Source organism: Anopheles ziemanni, chromosome 2, assembly GCF_943734765.1.
Source record: "Anopheles ziemanni chromosome 2, idAnoZiCoDA_A2_x.2, whole genome shotgun sequence".
Lineage (NCBI taxonomy): Eukaryota > Metazoa > Arthropoda > Insecta > Diptera > Culicidae > Anopheles > Anopheles ziemanni.
This window is the reverse complement of record NC_080705.1, coordinates 93,723,301-93,740,706: the sequence shown is the minus strand read 5'-3', so window position 1 is coordinate 93,740,706 and position 17,406 is coordinate 93,723,301. Positions and strand designations below refer to the sequence as shown.

Below are 17,406 nucleotides of genomic sequence, written 5' to 3'. Positions count from 1 at the left end.
TTCGTCGTTATGCTGCTTCTCAAAATGCGGCTGTTCGCATGGTAAACTACATTCTTCTGTTGACTATATGGCGCATTCCCGTTTTATCATTTGGCTGGAATGAAAAGATAACATATCTAGGAAGACTCCGGCGAACATAAATACTACGGGCACCCCTTGAAACAATACCTCAATCGAGAGGGCGCCCGGAAAAGTTCACCGCGGACGATGAGAGCGCAAGAGACAACTAGAATCTCTACGGACAGTCGTGTGAACGGTACAGACAATCGATGCTGCTGCACCACAAGGATGTCCCTGGGTTTGGGAAAAATCAATATTCTTTTTCCTATCAGGAATGACAGGAGCGATGACTCACCTTCCTGCGCTTGGTCCGCAAAGATGTTTCTTATTTTCGGCCCCGAAGAGGTGGCGGACTGGGGCGTTGTGACCGTGGAGGAGGACGACCAGTCGCCTTCCATCGCCTTCGAGGCGCTGCGTTTGAACTGCTCGAGGAAGTTATCAATTTGCGCTTCGATAGAGTTGGGCGTACCGGCCGCCATGGCGCGTCGTGGAACTGCTCGGCCCCAGCTTGCTGTATGTTTCTGATAGTTTATTCACAATTTCTTTCGCACCAAACACGCACAACATTGGCTGGTTTCAATGGCATAATGCATTCATGCCACACAAAGGTGCACACAATTACGACACGGGATGTAGTACGTTACACACGCTTCCGCCTGCATGGGGCGCCGTATGTAACTCGTACTGTGTGTGCTCCAGCTACAACCGAAGCGGAGCACCTGCTGATCCCACGAACTCACGGACAGACAACGCAAATACAGTGGGGGAGAACACTTCCATTCTTTTCCGTTCGTAACCCAGGAAATTATATTGGACCAACACAAACTACTCCTCACCGGTTGGCGTTGGTCATGATAGTTACGCGACGGCGTTTTTCATACAAGAATCATCTCTACTGCCATTTTGGAACTGCATTCGAGGCATAACCACAATACGACAAACGAAACGGCATCTTCTCAATCAATTGTATCACAATTAGCATACGCCATCATTGCATTGGAGCATCCCGCAACACACAGAACCAAACGATGCGAATACGCGATGTTCCTTAACTTTTGTCACTTGATGATCGGCGCTATTTTGCACTGTGTGTATCTAATTATAAAACCACACCAATTTTTAAACATTTTCAACCACGAGTCGCCAGCAACATCTTCGCGCGATGCAAAACGCCTAGATCTGGTACGAACAACTAATCGACCTATCCTCTGGAGTTTACCTTGTACTCCTGGTTTGGTTAAATAAAGAGAGCGCGAAGTGCAATCTACGAGCAAATGAGAAATTTTCTGTTTTGCTCTCTCCGGAGATTGCTTTTTTGAGAACCAAAACAAAACCCCAAAACCAAGGTGCATATAACTTTCAGGAATACTCGAATTGTTTGCGCTATAAATTTCTCTTTTTATAACAATTTGCTTCCCAGTTACATGAAGTCTGAATGATTAAATTTTCAAAAGCATTTTCATAGGAAAAGCAATATTAATGATTTCAAAAAATGGTTAAAGTTCTTGATTTGGCGAAAAGCCAGCCAACTGTCAAGCGAGCGAACTGTCGTGACAAACTCAATTGATCACACCTGGTGTTATTTATTTACTTTGGCCAACACCTACGTTGAAAGTGATCTAAATAGATGTGCACATCTAAATTGAAATTTACAATTAAGTAAATGTTTCTTTTCAAGATATTTTGTATTCCCCCGCTTGAAATAGTTTTATAAATACTAAATAAGAAAAAAATAGTATCAAACAACAATTTCGTCGAATTCTATTCATTTGACGTTTGATCTAATGGATCTTCGCTGAGCCGCAGTCCTTGATGGCTCGGTATCAAAACAAAACAAATCACCGCAGGCACCGCGATGTAGATCTTCAAGGAACGAACACAGCATCTCTTGACGGTCCAAGACGATCGGTGCCGATCAGTCCTCGAGAAGCGGTGTTTTGCGTCGGACGCATTGCAGTAGCGGCACGAAACAGTCTGGTTTATCGGTTGATCGGTTGTGCTACAACCTCTCGGCCTCTTGAGTACGGTTAAAAGAAGCCAGCAACCAAACGGTGATAAAGTGAAAGTGTCGTTCGATTGCAGTGGACCGTTTTTCCAAAATATAACTGGACCAACTAGCTGGCATACCTGCTTCTGGTTGCCCAAGTGAAGTGTTTGCCGCAGCAGGAATTTTCGTGTGTTGGCTGTTCACCACCAGTCGCCGAGAGAAAAATATTTCCCTCACAGCAACAAGTTCTTCGGACGGTCGAAAAATCGCACTTCATTTAACGGCGGCTGGGCTGACCGACAGTTGTATTTTTAGCTTTTGAAACAGTTCGACACGCTTCGTCGAATTACTATCAATATCCACACGCTACCATCCCTCTGACGATTGATAATTAACAACATCATCGGCCGAGCCTTCTTCTACGTCGCCACTTGCGAAGCCACCGTCGTCTCTTCGCCGTAAGGAAGCTGTTACAAAGAGGCAGACAAAATGAGTCGTAAGTAACTGGCCCAGAAGGGCATTCCAAAACATGCATGCCCTATGCTTCGTTTCGAATTGCAGTGTTTCGTAATTTCTGGTTACCGCTATACGCTCCGCCGCCCGAGACGACAGCGTACTGTCACGCCGATGCGCCTGGATGTCAATGAGTGGGTGACCTTCATCGTCCTTGAGGTTACAATGAAAATTCCAATCTACCCACAATTAGTTTAAACGGGCAAATAATTCCATACCAAAAGGAACTAATTTTCATTTGTACAATCCTATTTTTATCATCCACGAAACAAATGGAATCACGGAAAACAAGATTGGCAAATTTGGTACTTGCTGATTTTCCTGCCACAGGGTGAAAAAAATCATATGAAAAAGGAACCGCGATCGTACCAGTTCCATGGGAAGCATCCTGGCAAACACTCCCCATGGCGATTGAATAAAAAACCGCCATGTGCTGCCCTCGCGGATGCCAGCAAAAATCTAAATTTAATTGTGCGTAGGATGGCGGGTTCGACTTGCGGTGGTCGTGTCTTTCGTGTGCGAGAATTTTCACGTTGCTAGAAAAACACAATCTCTACCACTGCATCCGTTATGTGGTCTCCCGACATGGTAAAACTGGTGCCCAATTTCTTCCCGATTTATTTTCTTCTTCGCTTCAAACAGCTTCGACAAATGTGTGTGTGTGTATTTTTCAGGGGCAGGAGCACGGTACCGATACGAGGACAAAATACCAAGGTTAGAGGACCCGCAACAACATATGCACTCACGCGGAATCAGTAACCCCCAGGGTACGCTCGACTGCCGGCGGTCATAAGGGCTATCAACACAGTTAATGGCGTCAACATTTGTACCGGCATGTTTGTTGCAAACAAACGTAAGCTCTATGGCGCCACCTTCGGGACCTCAGGGCACCAAAGGAAGATTCATTAAGAGCCCGCTTTTACCCGCAATACTGGCATCTCGAGTACACAAGCACAACATTATCATTTTCAAGCGCTCTTATCGATGTCGCCGGCTTGATTCATGAAATCAGTAAACAGCCAATCGGAGACCACACTGACGAATCATGCCGGCGCCTTAATCTTGCTGCACACGCACACAAAACAAGAGTAGCATAGATGCACATTTTATATTTTTCTTACTTAGCGGGGTAAACGCTTCTATCGTTTTCTATTTTTCGGCATCGCTTCGACATCCTGAAATATGTATAGAGCGGTATGATCCTAGCAAAAAAAACCTCTGTTGTAATGTAATATTGTAGAAATCTGTTTACCCGTCTAAGAAAAATTTCCAGTAATTATTTGGTTACACATGGGTACACATTTTGGTTCCTAAAAATGGGTGGAACTTCAACTCTCCGTTGATCCGATGCACTCGGCTGCACACACGGTTTGGCAAGGATCTAGAGACAACGATGAGATGACCTCTGCTGACCACAAACCCCGCGATAATAGGTATTAGCTATCAAGCCACTTCTCTGAGACTTTAAACTAACCTTGAAGTCGAGTGGAAGCACAGTGTTCTCGTGGGTACTGTGTTTTTACCTTCCACGATATTGAACACTGTTCTGGCATAAACATTATGAAATATTGAATCATTAATAACTATTAAACCGGTTATACTCTAATTAAACAGTATGTTGGGTTTCTCCGGAAAAGGAAACAAAAGAGGAAGCAAATGATTTTCTCCATTCGACCCTCCTTTTTTGAGTTTCTATTTGCTATTCCGGAATCAAAAACAGACGCACGCAAATAGTGCATTAGATATCCTCGTATCGTAGAGTACTCATTGACGCACGTTGATCGCTACAAATTCGCGTCCCTTGGCGCCTGTCTTGAGCGGTACGTTCCATCCCCATCACCGTGACCGTCTCCGCACCTTCGCGGTCTAATATTAGCGCCACAAAATCATCCCGTTCTCTCTCTTTCTATCTAAGCCAACACAATCGTGTGGTAGGTGGACCTTACCACCCGAAAACGAAGAAAAGAAAATAAAAGTACGATCAGTCTAGGACCTACAACCACAAGTGCATATTTCGATCCGCATTCGATTGAGGTTTTGCCTGCCGACTTCATTCTTGCAGCCATGTGTTCTTATAGAGATCCTCGTGACGGTCGTGTCGCACGGATATTGCTAAATATAAGTAGTTACGAAGCGATACGAAACTTTTGCCTCCCGTCACTCGTTCACTGTCATCGTAAAATGGTCGGATTCACCGGTATAGAAATGACGAAATACTGGTAATTATCCGTACTACTGATCATCAAGATCGGTGGCGGCATTTTTATAGCGCCATGTGTCTTTCTTTTACGCGCCCCCGCACGTCATCATTGGGACAACTGCATTGAACAAAGTGTACCTTTTCTTCCCCTTACGAGTCTTAGAGTTAAATATCGATCGTCTTGTCAGCAACATTCATCGGGGACCGCGATTATTTTTGTAAAAATATATTCACGCTCTATCGCAAAGAAAGGTCAATCCCAATTGGAATAGCCTAACGGCCGGGTAACACAATTTTAGTTTGAATTGAAGCGAACTCTGCACACAACTCCCATCGACGTGGGATGCCACGCGCCCAACCATGATTCTATATTTGAATTCTCGTTTTGAATTCACCCTCAGTGTGTAAGGTGGCAACAGAATTTGGGATTGCTTATCGCCGCCAAGGTCAACGATGGTGAAGAGCGTCGTCTGCCTGCGAACCGGAAATTATCATGTGCACAATTTCTCGTCTCCCATCATACTGCAAATGAATGAACATACGTATAATCCAAAACATTGTTTTTCATGTTTTTTTTTTCTAGGAAACGCTTGGGTGACACTGGCCACCAATGATTCCTACTCCCTTGGAGCTCTCGTGGTCGCCCATTCGCTAAAACGTGTGCACACCATCCATCAGCTTGCTGTGTTGATAACACCCGGCGTCTCCGAGGCGATGAAGTAATTTTGCAAACAACATACGGTCTTGCCCTATCAAAGTAGGAGCGTAATACGACGTTTTCCCTTCCTACTCCTCAACAGGACGAAGTTACGCAATGTCTTCAACGTGGTAGAGGAAGTGAACCTGCTCGATTCAAAGGACGAGGCAAATCTGGCGCTTCTGAAGCGCCCGGAACTGGGTGTTACGTTTACGAAGCTGCACTGTTGGCGTCTGACACAGTTTGACAAGTGCGTGTTTCTCGATGCTGACACGCTCGTACTACGCAACAGTGATGAGCTGTTTGAGCGCGAGGAGTTCTCGGCCGCGCCGGACATCGGCTGGCCGGACTGCTTCAACTCGGGCGTGTACGTTTTCCAACCTAACGTGGACACCTTCTCGAGCCTGCTCAAGTTCGCTGTCACCAACGGAAGCTTCGATGGTGGTGACCAGGGCCTGCTGAATGCGTACTTCTCCGACTGGGCTCATAAGGACATCCAGAAACACTTGCCCTTCATCTACAACACCTCCTCGGTGGCGACGTACTCGTACTTGCCTGCATTTAAACAGTGAGTCCCCCGTTTTCGCGCTCCATTTACAAACTCCATCTATGATGCTGATTGATTGAAATGTCCTTGCAGCTTTGGTCAGAATACGAAAATTCTTCACTTCATCGGCGTCGCCAAACCGTGGCTGCAAAACTTCAACTCCGAAACGCGCAAAGTTTACGTCCCGTCCGAGTGTCAGCATCTCGCCAACTTCCTCCAGTACTGGTGGGATATCTTTGCCGACGACGTGCACTCTCGGCTTAGCCCGGACATGGTAAGTGTTCAAGCATCAACCTCCAAAAATGTAGCCCCTTTCGCACACAGAGCCCCTGTCGTCGTCTATGGATAAAGCTCTTCCCGTGATTTCATGGGGATGAAACTGCGTTTCCTCGTCTGTCTCTCCTTCTACCTTCCCGCTGCGCCTTTTCATGAATTGAGCAACCTAATGTGTTCCTCCCTCCTGCGAGCACTATCCCCACCTTTCTTCAGGCCAAGATGTAACAAGTGAATTGTTTTTTCAATTTCAAGTCTGTACCGCAAAATGTTAGGATTATTAATGTAGCTTTAAGTACAAAGAAGGTAAGAACCCAGTGGGGACCTTTTGCATAACCAACCGGACACGTAGTTTCTTTTGCTTTTTCTTTCGCTATGCTTTCCATCAGCTTTTGCAAACGCTTCTTTATTAACTTGTTGACTTTTCTCTTGTTTTGGTTGATTTCAAAACGAATTTTTTGTGCATTTTAGTTTTTGTTTTAATTAACAGTGCTATTTCATACGATTTTCACTTCTATGTGTTCAATTAGATAGCCATGTTTTGGATGACTCTTCGTGTTCCTTTTTCTTTGCACCCATATGTAGTTACAAAACGCTTTACTCTTTGCGCCTCTTAGCGCTGCCCTATTTTCTCGTTCCATTGCGGGTTTCATACGGTTCCTTATTTTTCTCCAACTCCATCATTCGATGATACGATGAAATGACAACATACGACGAAACAAGACAAACTGCGCATTCTTGGTTTCTCAATCAACCGTTAGAGGAAAAAGAAAACAATAAGAAGGCGATCAGTTAATAAGTAGTCATTGCACAGCTGATGAAGGTGGCGACAATTCAGAGTTTTTAGAAAATAACATTTTAAAAATTGTACATTTTGCGATAAACAGTTTCATTTGCCTTTTTTGCCGTCCACCTTCTATCCTGCATCCTTGAACTGAGATAAAGTTAGAGTGATAAAAAAAAGGCTGTGTGTGAGAGATCCTGTTTGCTGCTGTTTTTCATTCAGCTAATGCTTTTCCTTTCATTGCATTCAACACTTTTCCGTGCATTTTCCAATAAAACGACATCCCAAACCTTGGCTCCTTTTGCACACGCACACACACACACACATACAATAACAACATAGAGTGGCCTTGCCGGGGCAATTGCCACGGTGACGCTCGGAGAACCGCGCACCGAGGAGCAGGACCGCGTCGAAGAGAAACTTCGTCGGCAGTACTGGGAGGCGGGCAATGCAGAGTATGTTGGACGAGACGCATTTAAGCATATTTGGACCAAAATCCAGCAAACAATGGACAAATGACAGGTGACGATTTCTCGTGCACATCTTCCTTCCGTGCCATTCCTTTGATGCCCTCGATTTTTCGACCCCAAGAAAACGCTGGTTCTGCTCGTACCGCATATGAACGAATCTCTCGCCAATCTCTTATTAATTTCGGTAGATTTTGTTTATCTAGCATTTGTACTAGACGATCATAGTAGGCATTAGAGGTAGAGGAAGCGTTTTTTTTAGCAAAAAGCGAATAAAATCCACCACAAAGGGATGCTCTATCAGAGTATAGATGAAAACCAAAAAATGGAGCCCAATTTTATAACGACAAGATTATGAAATACATTTATAATGATTTGAAATGCATTAAAACATAACGCTTTGCATTGATTTCGATTATGGTTGCCCGATGAGGCAACGATTGCATGTGCGATTTTGTTTTATCTTCAGATCTTAGGAGGTTAGACAGCCGGGCTGCTAAGCATCAACAATATTCGCGCTAGTCGTACGTATGTTGTCATTACATTCATCATCATCTTTACCGTTTGATTGATTTGCCTGCTTGGAAGTCTCAATATACCGTCTCGGTATCATATTTGAGAGTAGGTTTTGTAACCCTTTTTGCGTATGTGTGTGTGTTTGTGTGTTTGTGCGCTAAGGAATGGTGCATGGTTGTGTGTGCGAGTGCGCTAAGAAGTTTTGAGTTTTATTTCCTAACAGCAACAAGCTTTTAGCCACTGGATAGCCCCCGGGCAGCCGAAGCAGGTTAGTGGAGCCCAATACCGTTCGGCCGTTTCGGGTACGGTCTATGGTGGTGAAGACGCAGGAAACGGCGGACAAATGCAGCAGCCCTACGACTATCATCAGCAGCATCAGCAGCAGCAACAGGAGCAAAGAGAGCAATTTGTTCCGTCGTACGAACCCACCACGGTTTATGTTGATCCTTGGGAGGTTTACTTGCAGAAACAAGAGCGCGAGCGCGAGCTACGCAAACAGGAAGAAGAAAGACTGTACTTTCAGTACTTGAATGAACTGCGAGCCCAAGATCAGCATAGTCGCCAGGAATACGACCAATGGCTTGCGAATCAAGCTCAACAACGACATGATCAAGAGCACGATCACAATCACCATGATCATCGTCATGCGCATCAAGCGGGAGGAGGTGATGGAAGCCATCATCATCACCATCACCACCAGCCTCAGCACTCCCAGCACCATCATCATGATGCAAATATCTTTCAGCGCACAGAGCAGTGGGTCGATAAAATGGTTCACCAGCATCAAGAAAACCGGGGACACTGGGAACAGGCATCTACCGAGCACCACGCTCCCAGCCAACATCAGCATCAGCACCAATGGCAGCAGCAGGAAATGCCTCCACAGCATACGCAACATCAGCAGCATGTGATTGGAGAAGGCGATCAAAATGCTGGCCATGCCATACAACAACAACAACAGCATCATCCCTCGAACGAGGGACACATTAGTAACGCTGACTTTCACCCACAGAATTGGGGTGCCGATGGTGGTCCCAAAAAGGCTGATGTTTCCGCAAGCCAGCACCAAGAAACCGCGACCGCGTATCATGAAGGCGACACTGGTATGGCCGAAAGCGGGCCAGCGAGTGGCGAAAATGTCGGTACTGGTGGGGATGCGGTAGGTAATCATAACGACCAGCAAGTGCGCGCATTCTATTGCCATCATCATGCGGATGAAGCACTCTCACTGCCATGCTTCGCTTCCGTTTCCTTCTTCACATTCGACGACGCTTCGTTTTGCTTTGTAAAACTAACCTCCATCTACTAGACTATTAGTCCGTGTTTACTACCCCGGAAAAGCATGGGTTTTCTTGTCGTAGGTACATTATGGCCGTTCCAAAATTGTATCACCACCAAATCGGGAGGGGTTTTCGTTTAGTTTGGCAAACCTTTTCTGCGATGCATTGCTTGTTTGCTGTTTGCTTCTCTTACGAAATGTTTTCGCCATCGACTGACGATAGCAAAAAGAAACAAAAGTAGGTACTACCTGGTAAGGGAACTTGTTTCGGAAAGACTTTTTCATCCTCCTCATATGTCGTTGTCTTTTTTGATGTCCATTTGTTTCTTATTAGTTTTTGTCTACTTTTCCTTTCCACCTGTATGTTGTAGTCACGTTGTACTAAGTTATTTATCATTCCAATCGAATGTTTTATACGTTACATACCAAATTCTAGATAGCTTTCAATTATGAGCCACGGTGTTATCACGACGGTATTCGTCTTTTTCCTTGTCCGATTGTTCCTTTCCAGAGTGGCCTTGCTGGAGCACTCGCTCAGTTGCATATGGGTGAAGCAAAGTCCCAGGAGCAGGAAGCATACGAGGAACACATGCGCCGGCAGTGTTGGGAAACGGGCAACATAGACTACATGGGCCGGGACTCGTTCGATAACATCTGGAAGCGCATCCAGGAAACCTTGAGTGCCGGTACCGCCACCGAGACTCCAGTGGCACCGGCGGCGAAAACGGACCCAACACCCCCGACGACGCCTCGCGCCAGTCGAAGCCGATCGTCACGGTCGCGCTCCACCACACCGAAGCGGGATCCCCGGGATCGTTCGCCGACGCCGCAGCCCGAGGACAAAGTGCCAGTCGAGAAGAAGGAAGGTAATTGACCAACCAACACCGCCATCGTCTGCGATGGCCGGCGGCACCAATCGAGTATCAGCTTCCTTCTCAACCGTGCCGTCCTTCGGTTGATCGTTTGCTTCCCGTGCCATGCTCTGACCCCATACTCATACTGCATGCGCCGTATCCCTAACAGTACTATTATCACCGTTAAATCCCATTCTTCACGATTGAAACGATCTGTGCCACCGGTCCATGTGTAAAACTCCGTGGTGTTCTTAACTCATGGCCCGCATTGGTAATTGCACCCGTATAATAATGATATTCATTTCATATTGTTGCATTTGCATGTTTGCCTGCCTTTAACGTGTCCTCTTCTATGCTAACACAACCAAGAGAAACGAATACGATTACCCAACCGATTGCAAACTGATTATTAGGTGCATCTTCCTTAGCTCGCAAGTTTCGTCGTTTGTATCACTCCCATCTAGGCCCCCAATTGGCACATAATTGCACATCATGGTCTGTTTTCATTTCTCATTCTATCATTCCTTGCTTTGGGAAACACGCTCGCTATTTATTTAGAACATCACTGAATAATACCCTCACACTATTCTATAAAAAAAACGTGTTATTAGTGCCATGAACTGTCGAAGCAGCTGAAAGGACTAAACTAGCTAGCGTTTAGAACAGCTTATAGGTGAATATTATTGATAACGCTAAATGCGACAAATTGTAGCAAAATTTGTTAGCGAAAAAAATTAAGAAAAATGGCAGCACAATAACAGCAACATTCACAAGATGTTAACAGAATTCTAGACCTAATGAAAATTAGATGCATACAACATTAAATAACCAACTTAGTGACTTCTAAAACAGATACAAAAAGGAACGAAAGTAAGTAAGCTCGTAAAATGCTAATGTAGGGTAAGAAAAGTGATACGGTATATGTTGGAACCACGTTGGAAATCGTAACGCGTATCAACAAAATCACCTTCGTTCTCCTCCATCATCGCTCTTCATTGGTTCGTTTTTCTATGTTATCAAATGTGTTTGGAAATGTTATCTCCCACAAGAGTCTACTCTCACCAGCATTATGCAAGTAAAAAAATATATTATCATGACTGTTGAAAATTGTACTGTTTATTCATCTGCTCATCATATCACTCTCTTACGTGGAGCATATGTTCGGTTCTTTGGTCTAAGCTCCTCTTTGTATGTCTTCCTCATGTTCTACATGTGTCGTAAAAATAGCTAGTTCCAAAAAAAACCCTCTTTGTTCCACACCTGACCAGCAGTTGGCAACATCCTTACTTAACATGTGTTTTTAACCTCTATTTCGTAGCGTACAACACAATTTCGGAAAACCCCCATAGGAAACATTAAGGTTCATCCTTTCGACCGTAACCGATTTCGAAATAAACGAAAGAGATTTAATAAACAAGAGGCATACTGCAATATAGGACGAATCACTGCCATCGGTCCCATCCATATCCTTCGCGCATCGGATCACACTTGTCAGGGGAAACACCGTTCAATAGTTTTGATCAATCATACTCATATGCGAACAACCTTCGGATGTTAGAAAAAAATCGATGTATCGTCGATACATTCAGTTCGTGTTGTTAACCGTGATGCATGTAAAACCGAAACCATCAATGCTGGATTGATCAGTTATACGCAAGGTGTCCAACGTAATAGATAAACCGAGACCAAAAAGGGAAAGGACACTATACTGGATACCTTGGATGCTGGATCCGTCGGACCCAATGACACCAAAATACAGTTTAATACTCAGCCTACTAAGCAAAGGATGAATTGTTGGTATCGTTGGTAGTCGGAGAGTTAAAAATTAACAACGCAAACCCGTTTCGAGTGAAGTGTGATTTGAATTTGTTTTGTGGTTTACTTGCGTGTGTTTTGCCAACAAAAATCTCACACTTATGATTCCGGAATTGGGCAGTTTTAAGCCATGCGTGTGTGTGTCCCTCAGCATTTTTCACCCCAAACTCCCATCCGCCTATGCGGTGCGCGGTGCATTCGATTCGAACAAAACAATCAGGAACTAAATCGGATTTCCTTCTCTTAAATTTTTCTTTCTCTTCCCCCCACCAAAACGACAATTGCTTTTGTCTACTCCCCACCCCTTCCCTCCGCTTCCCCATTTAAATGGGACCGTCCTGTGGCCGTCATGGATCTCATCCGCGGGAAACACATTTGCCTTTTTGTTGATTCTGCATCGCGCTTCCCCGCTTCGAATCTAATCGATCGCGATCGCACTTCGGATCGATGTACCGAAATCCGGTGGGGAATTCCGGTGGGCTGCATGCTTGATTTGTGGTGGTATCGTTCCTTGGTGTGTCTCTCATCGGAACTTTTCCGGGGGATTTGGGGATTTGTCTATCCGCCTTCCGTAACGACGCTTCCAGCACACGTCGTTCTACCGCCAGCAATTGTGGAGGAAGAGGACGACGATGGTAGCGGTAGTGCGGGCGTATACTTGTCCTCGGTCGCCCATAGTGGCTTGGCTCGGCGACGCCAGACGAAGATGCCACCGCCGATTCAGTACGATCCGACCACCAATACGACCACATTGACCAAGAAAGTTTTTGCAGGTTACCAACAGTTTATAACCACCAAGAGCCCGGAGGGAAAAACGCGCTCACACACGAAACTCGTTTACGATCCTTCCATTGACGCCGAGGAGGAGGAAGAAGAGAAGGAACAGCCGGCACCGAAACCGGAGCCTACTCCAGAAGTGGTCCATGCTCCGGCTCGCACGCGCAAAACAGAAGACGTTGTCGATAGTGTTCCGGTGCGTGCGGCGAGAAAAGCATCGGAACCCGTCGCGACATCTCCGAAGCCCGAAACGCAAACATCGTCCGCCAGTACCAACGAGCCTCGGTCTCCCACCATCCCGAAACCTTCGCCAAGTGCAACGGCTACGGCGGCGCAACAACAGCAGTTGGTACAGGAACCGCTTGCAGGTAAACCGAGTGTATCCATCGAACCAACAACGCAACCGATCAAAACGGTGCGCAAGAAACGACACATTTCACCGCCGTCGAAGCCATCACCACAGGCAACAGCTACTTCAGCCAGCATCAACACGACAACCGCCAAATCTGCGGATAGCGCCCAATCATCAACGTCATCCGCATCCGCTTCGAAACGTACGCCACCCCCAGCTAGCCTACGAAAGCCTTCTCAACCGGCCAAGGCGGTGCTTGCTTCATCTGGCGGCGGTTCACACGATTTAACAGACACCGCTAAACCACCATCATCCGAATCAGCACGAACCACTTCCGGTGGCAGCCAGAGTCAGCAGCAAGTGCCCAAGACTACCACACGAAAACGCGACCCGAAATCGTCATCATCATCATCATTACCACTCTCATCTGTGCCATCCACTCCAAAGCCTGACTCGAGTAGCTACTCTGCACTCCATGGAGTTGAGCTGATGAGGCCGAAGGACGAGCCAGACATCGTCGTATCGGTTGAGGTTGATGACGTGAAACCAACGCCACCGGTGCCACCGCGCCGCAAACGAGAAACGAAAATGGCTCGATTAGGTAAAATTTGAAGACGTTCGCATCGACTTCATCGGACAATGGGTGGAGCGACCCATCCTTCCCGTCCCGCCACCATCATCAATCGTCTACACACTGCCATATCTCCTCACAAATACGAATCACCGGTTCGTGGCGGAGGATTTGTACCATTCTTCCATTCACCAGACGACCTTCTATCTGCAAAAGGACGGCCATTTCCTTTAGAAAGAACATTTTAGTTAATTCATCAGCATGCATGCATCTAATATAGCCGCATCGTTCAAGGGATTCCCGGATTAGTGGGAAAAATGATTCCCAAAACGCTAAGGAAAAAACAAACGGAAGAGATGATTCTGAACGCGAATTCTTTCCCAGACCTCCTCTTTTCATGATTTAAAAAAAATACAATTTCGGAAAAACGAAAAAAAGAATAATCTGTGTACTATCATTCACTTTCTCCACGCGTGCACGATACAACGCAACCAAAAACCACCAACACGTGCGTGTGTTATACTTCCATTTCCCGACCTTGACATTGGTTTGATTATTTTTGGCATTCTCTAAAGGCCCTTTTGTACGCTGTGCACGTCTATAATATGTTGATTTTTTGACCACCCTAATCAGCTGATAACAAGATTGATTGTCTCGAGTCCATCTTCCGCTCGTTGGTCCTTCGTGTCGAGGAAAAATTTGTTTTCAAAATGTGTTTCTACAAGTTGTAGTTATTGTTCGTTCGTTTTTCTTGTTAACTGTTGAGAATTCGTTTTCCTTTTCACTACTTTGCATTTTTTTCATTTTTAATAAATTTTTCTCTTTCTCTTGTTCTTTTCTTTTCTCTCTTTTCCTACGTCGCGTTATTCAACATTAAAAACCAAACCAAACCAAATCATTTGCTTGCTTTGGAGTGAGCTTCTTTTCTTTATTAAAAAAAATAATTGTCCAATTTTCTTTACGTACGACCCTTCGCAATCTATTCAACACTTATCGACGCACGCCGCCATGTATTTGCCAAAAACTAAACCATACTGCAATCTACAGGAAAGAAAAAACCGAAATTTTACAAGTTACTACTATCCTGCTTTTCTTGCACGAAGAAAAAACAACGATAGTACCCTAATGAATAACGCCATAAACCAACTGCACCATCTGAATATGTTTTTGTTAACAAATTGAATGGTCGTAAATATCGCAACAAATATATGGGCAACATTTTGAAAACAAATTTTTCAACCGTGTCGGATACCGTGCCGGGCGCCTCAAGCGCACTCCGGTTGCACCCCCGGGGAAGTAATCGACGAGCGACTGGTTGTTTTTCTTCAAGACATTCGCTATCACCGACCACTACGTTTCCTCTTTTCTTATATTTAATAGATCACTATCCAGTATCCAACGGCTACCAAAAAGAAAAGTGTCGTTGTTCATTTAAACTATTCACATCCATACGCACTCATGCCACCATGATACACCGACCACATCTGATAAACCTAATTTCGATAACAATCCTTTCTTTCCTTTCCACTCTCTATTCTCCCCAGCACGACTCTTTCGCACGTTCTGTACTATCTTGTAGTACATGGAAAATGATTTGCAACTACATCTCTCTTGCTTTGCACAGACTTCTATTTTACTTCTTGTATTTTGCTTTCGTTTTCCCAACACGTTTGCTCGGAGAACTGAAATGCATCTAGAGTGTCATGTAAATTAGAATGCAAATACTACATCGATGTAATTGTTTTGTAAAAAAAACAAAATCACATTTTCTCAGATCGTACATAGCGATGATTTCACCGAAATGGATGGATACATTATTGAGATCCTCCGTAGCTGGTCAGCTTTAAAGATCAGATCATTGCATTTTCATCGCTATCCAATCATAATCAAAGTTACAAAAAAAAACACGGCAAGAAAAATAAACCCCCAAAAACATGTTACCGAATTTCCCCCAGCGGTCACAACTACTCAACGTTGGGAAAATTAATAATGATAAGAAATAAAAGGTAATCTACCATATTATGGCGTTTTGGAAGTGGTTATTTACAGTATACCCTACGTAAGTTAGACCATATTTTACATAATTGGACGACTTCAACCCATCACCAATTGCTTCGTACCTTAAGCCGCTTCATCATTTTGCCGCTCATTGTTGATTCTTTCCTGCCTCTTATGTTTGTTTTTCCGGTGAGTCGAATAGTTGGAGCTATGGTTGAAGGTTTGACCACAGTCGTTACATTCGTACAGAGCTTTGCCAGTATGGCGTGTGGCATGTTCCTGCAAAAAAGAAAATGATATCAGCGACAATATTCGTCTGCTTCCGAGTACAATTCGACCTACTCTCAGTTCAACGCGCCGACGAAATGCTGCTCCACACACTTTACACGGATAGCGAACGTTCCGGACGTGGACATATTTGATGTGGGTGGCAAGCTTATTTTTGGTAGGAAAATCCTTCTCACAGGTTTCACAGAAATGAACACCTGCGCTCTTGTGTTTGTCGCGAACATGAAGTCGCAAAGTGTCTCGATTTTTATACGACTGGTGGCATACTGTACACTGCACTCGTGGCTGTAGTGCCCCTTCCGCGGTTTCGTGATCAATCAGATGTTGTTTCAGCCCCACCTGAGTGGAATACGATTTGGCACATATTTCACAAACAAATTCCTTTGCATGTTGACTGTGAACCTTCATGTGTCTTGCGAGGCTGTACCTAAAGGCAAATGCCTTTGCACACTGTGGACACACGTGCTTTCGTTGATCGATTGGCACATGAGTAAATTCATGATTGGTCAGTTGCGATCGCGAAACGAATCTCTGTTCGCATCTGGTACAGTGGTATGGTCTTTCCTCCGGCGATAGATGTTGCTTCCGATGCGCCTGCAGTGTTGCCTTGGTCTTGCATACCTGACTGCAAGTTTCACACTTGAATGCATCAGGTTGCACGTGGTTTAGAATATGTGTGTGTAACCTGTCCTTCCGGGTAAAGCGCTTACCGCAACAGCTAACCCTCGCCACGGTTTTGTGCGTAACGCGACAGTGCTCTTTCAGTGCTTGAAAGCTGTCCAACTTTTTATCACACACTTCACAGTGAAATCCCAGATATTGGCTTACCAAATCACCATCGACTTTGCTTGATGTTTCTGATACGTTCGAAACCACCGGTATAACCTCTGGATCTTCTTGATCAGCTACTGCCTCCTCTAAATCACACTCTTGCTCGTTGGTTACCGTTGTGTTTATGTGTGATGCTGCGGATAACTGTTTTATACTTCTATCGGCGATTTTGTCTACCAACAACTTTAGGTATGCTTGATTTTGACCCACTCTTTCTGCGTACTCGGCAAAGTCAACCACGGTTCCAAGGCACGGTGAGCATATCACAGTTGACAAGGATTCGAACTGTTGAACCTGTTGATGAAATAGTATGTTCTTTATAATTCATTGTATTATCATCGGGATGGTGGTCTACTCACTGGAAATTGAAAGACATAGGCGATCTTCTTCATTAGGCTTTCGTCGCTGAAGATGGAACTGTAATTTGAGGGATGCTTAAGACAAAGTCGACACACGCTGAGCAATCGAACTAATTCCATTGTATGTATCACACTGATTGAGAGCACTAATAAAGTATAACTCAAAATTGCACTAGAAATACAAAAAGCAACTTTACATCGAGCACAACCAAGCGATAGCCTGTTTTCAAAACAAACG

At 44.9% G+C, this 17,406-nt stretch overlaps 3 protein-coding genes across 4 annotated transcripts in view; 1 reads left to right on the top strand and 2 right to left on the bottom strand.

The window, feature by feature from the left end:
• LOC131281463 (guanine nucleotide exchange factor DBS) overlaps window positions 1–1,176 on the bottom strand; it is a 48,942-nt gene extending 47,766 nt beyond the window's left edge. The window contains exon 1 of the mRNA XM_058310795.1: window positions 356–1,176. Within this exon, the coding sequence (XP_058166778.1) occupies window positions 356–539 (184 nt within the window). The 5' untranslated portion in view covers window positions 540–1,176. The remainder of the gene's footprint in view (window positions 1–355) is intronic.
• Window positions 1,177–2,480: 1,304 nt separating this feature from the next.
• On the top strand, window positions 2,481–10,865 carry LOC131281465 (glycogenin-1). The gene is made up of 5 exons (XM_058310799.1): window positions 2,481–2,543; window positions 5,344–5,479; window positions 5,561–6,025; window positions 6,098–6,278; window positions 9,835–10,865. Exons 1-5 carry the CDS (start codon window positions 2,537–2,539, stop codon window positions 10,195–10,197), a joined length of 1,152 nt encoding a protein of 383 aa, XP_058166782.1. The 5' UTR covers window positions 2,481–2,536; the 3' UTR covers window positions 10,198–10,865.
• Window positions 6,785–17,382, bottom strand: LOC131281464 (transcription factor grauzone-like). 2 transcript variants are annotated; one of them, XM_058310798.1, is made up of 4 exons: window positions 17,169–17,382; window positions 16,033–17,103; window positions 15,813–15,969; window positions 6,785–7,014 (listed from the first exon to the last, which is right to left on the bottom strand). In XM_058310798.1, the coding sequence occupies exons 1-3, from the start codon at window positions 17,286–17,288 to the stop codon at window positions 15,814–15,816; spliced, it is 1,347 nt and encodes a 448-aa protein (XP_058166781.1). In that variant the 5' UTR covers window positions 17,289–17,382; the 3' UTR covers window positions 6,785–7,014; window position 15,813. The 2 variants fall into 2 exon arrangements, with proteins under 2 accessions (XP_058166781.1, XP_058166779.1); XM_058310796.1 differs by lacking the exon at window positions 6,785–7,014 and having other exon boundaries at window positions 15,468–15,969.
• Window positions 17,383–17,406: the final 24 nt, after the last annotated feature.

Coding starts and splice junctions, on each gene's coding strand:
- LOC131281465 (XM_058310799.1), top strand. Junction 5,480..5,560: donor GGCGTCTCCGAGGCGATGAA/GTAATTTTGCAA, acceptor ACTCCTCAACAG/GACGAAGTTACGCAATGTCT. Junction 6,279..9,834: donor CTCGGCTTAGCCCGGACATG/GTAAGTGTTCAA, acceptor GTTCCTTTCCAG/AGTGGCCTTGCTGGAGCACT.
- LOC131281464 (XM_058310798.1), bottom strand. CDS start 17,288: ATGGAATTAGTTCGATTGCTCAGCGTGTGTCGACTTTGTCTTAAGCAT. Junction 17,104..17,168: donor CCTATGTCTTTCAATTTCCA/GTGAGTAGACCA, acceptor TTTCATCAACAG/GTTCAACAGTTCGAATCCTT. Junction 15,970..16,032: donor GTCGGCGCGTTGAACTGAGA/GTAGGTCGAATT, acceptor TCTTTTTTGCAG/GAACATGCCACACGCCATAC.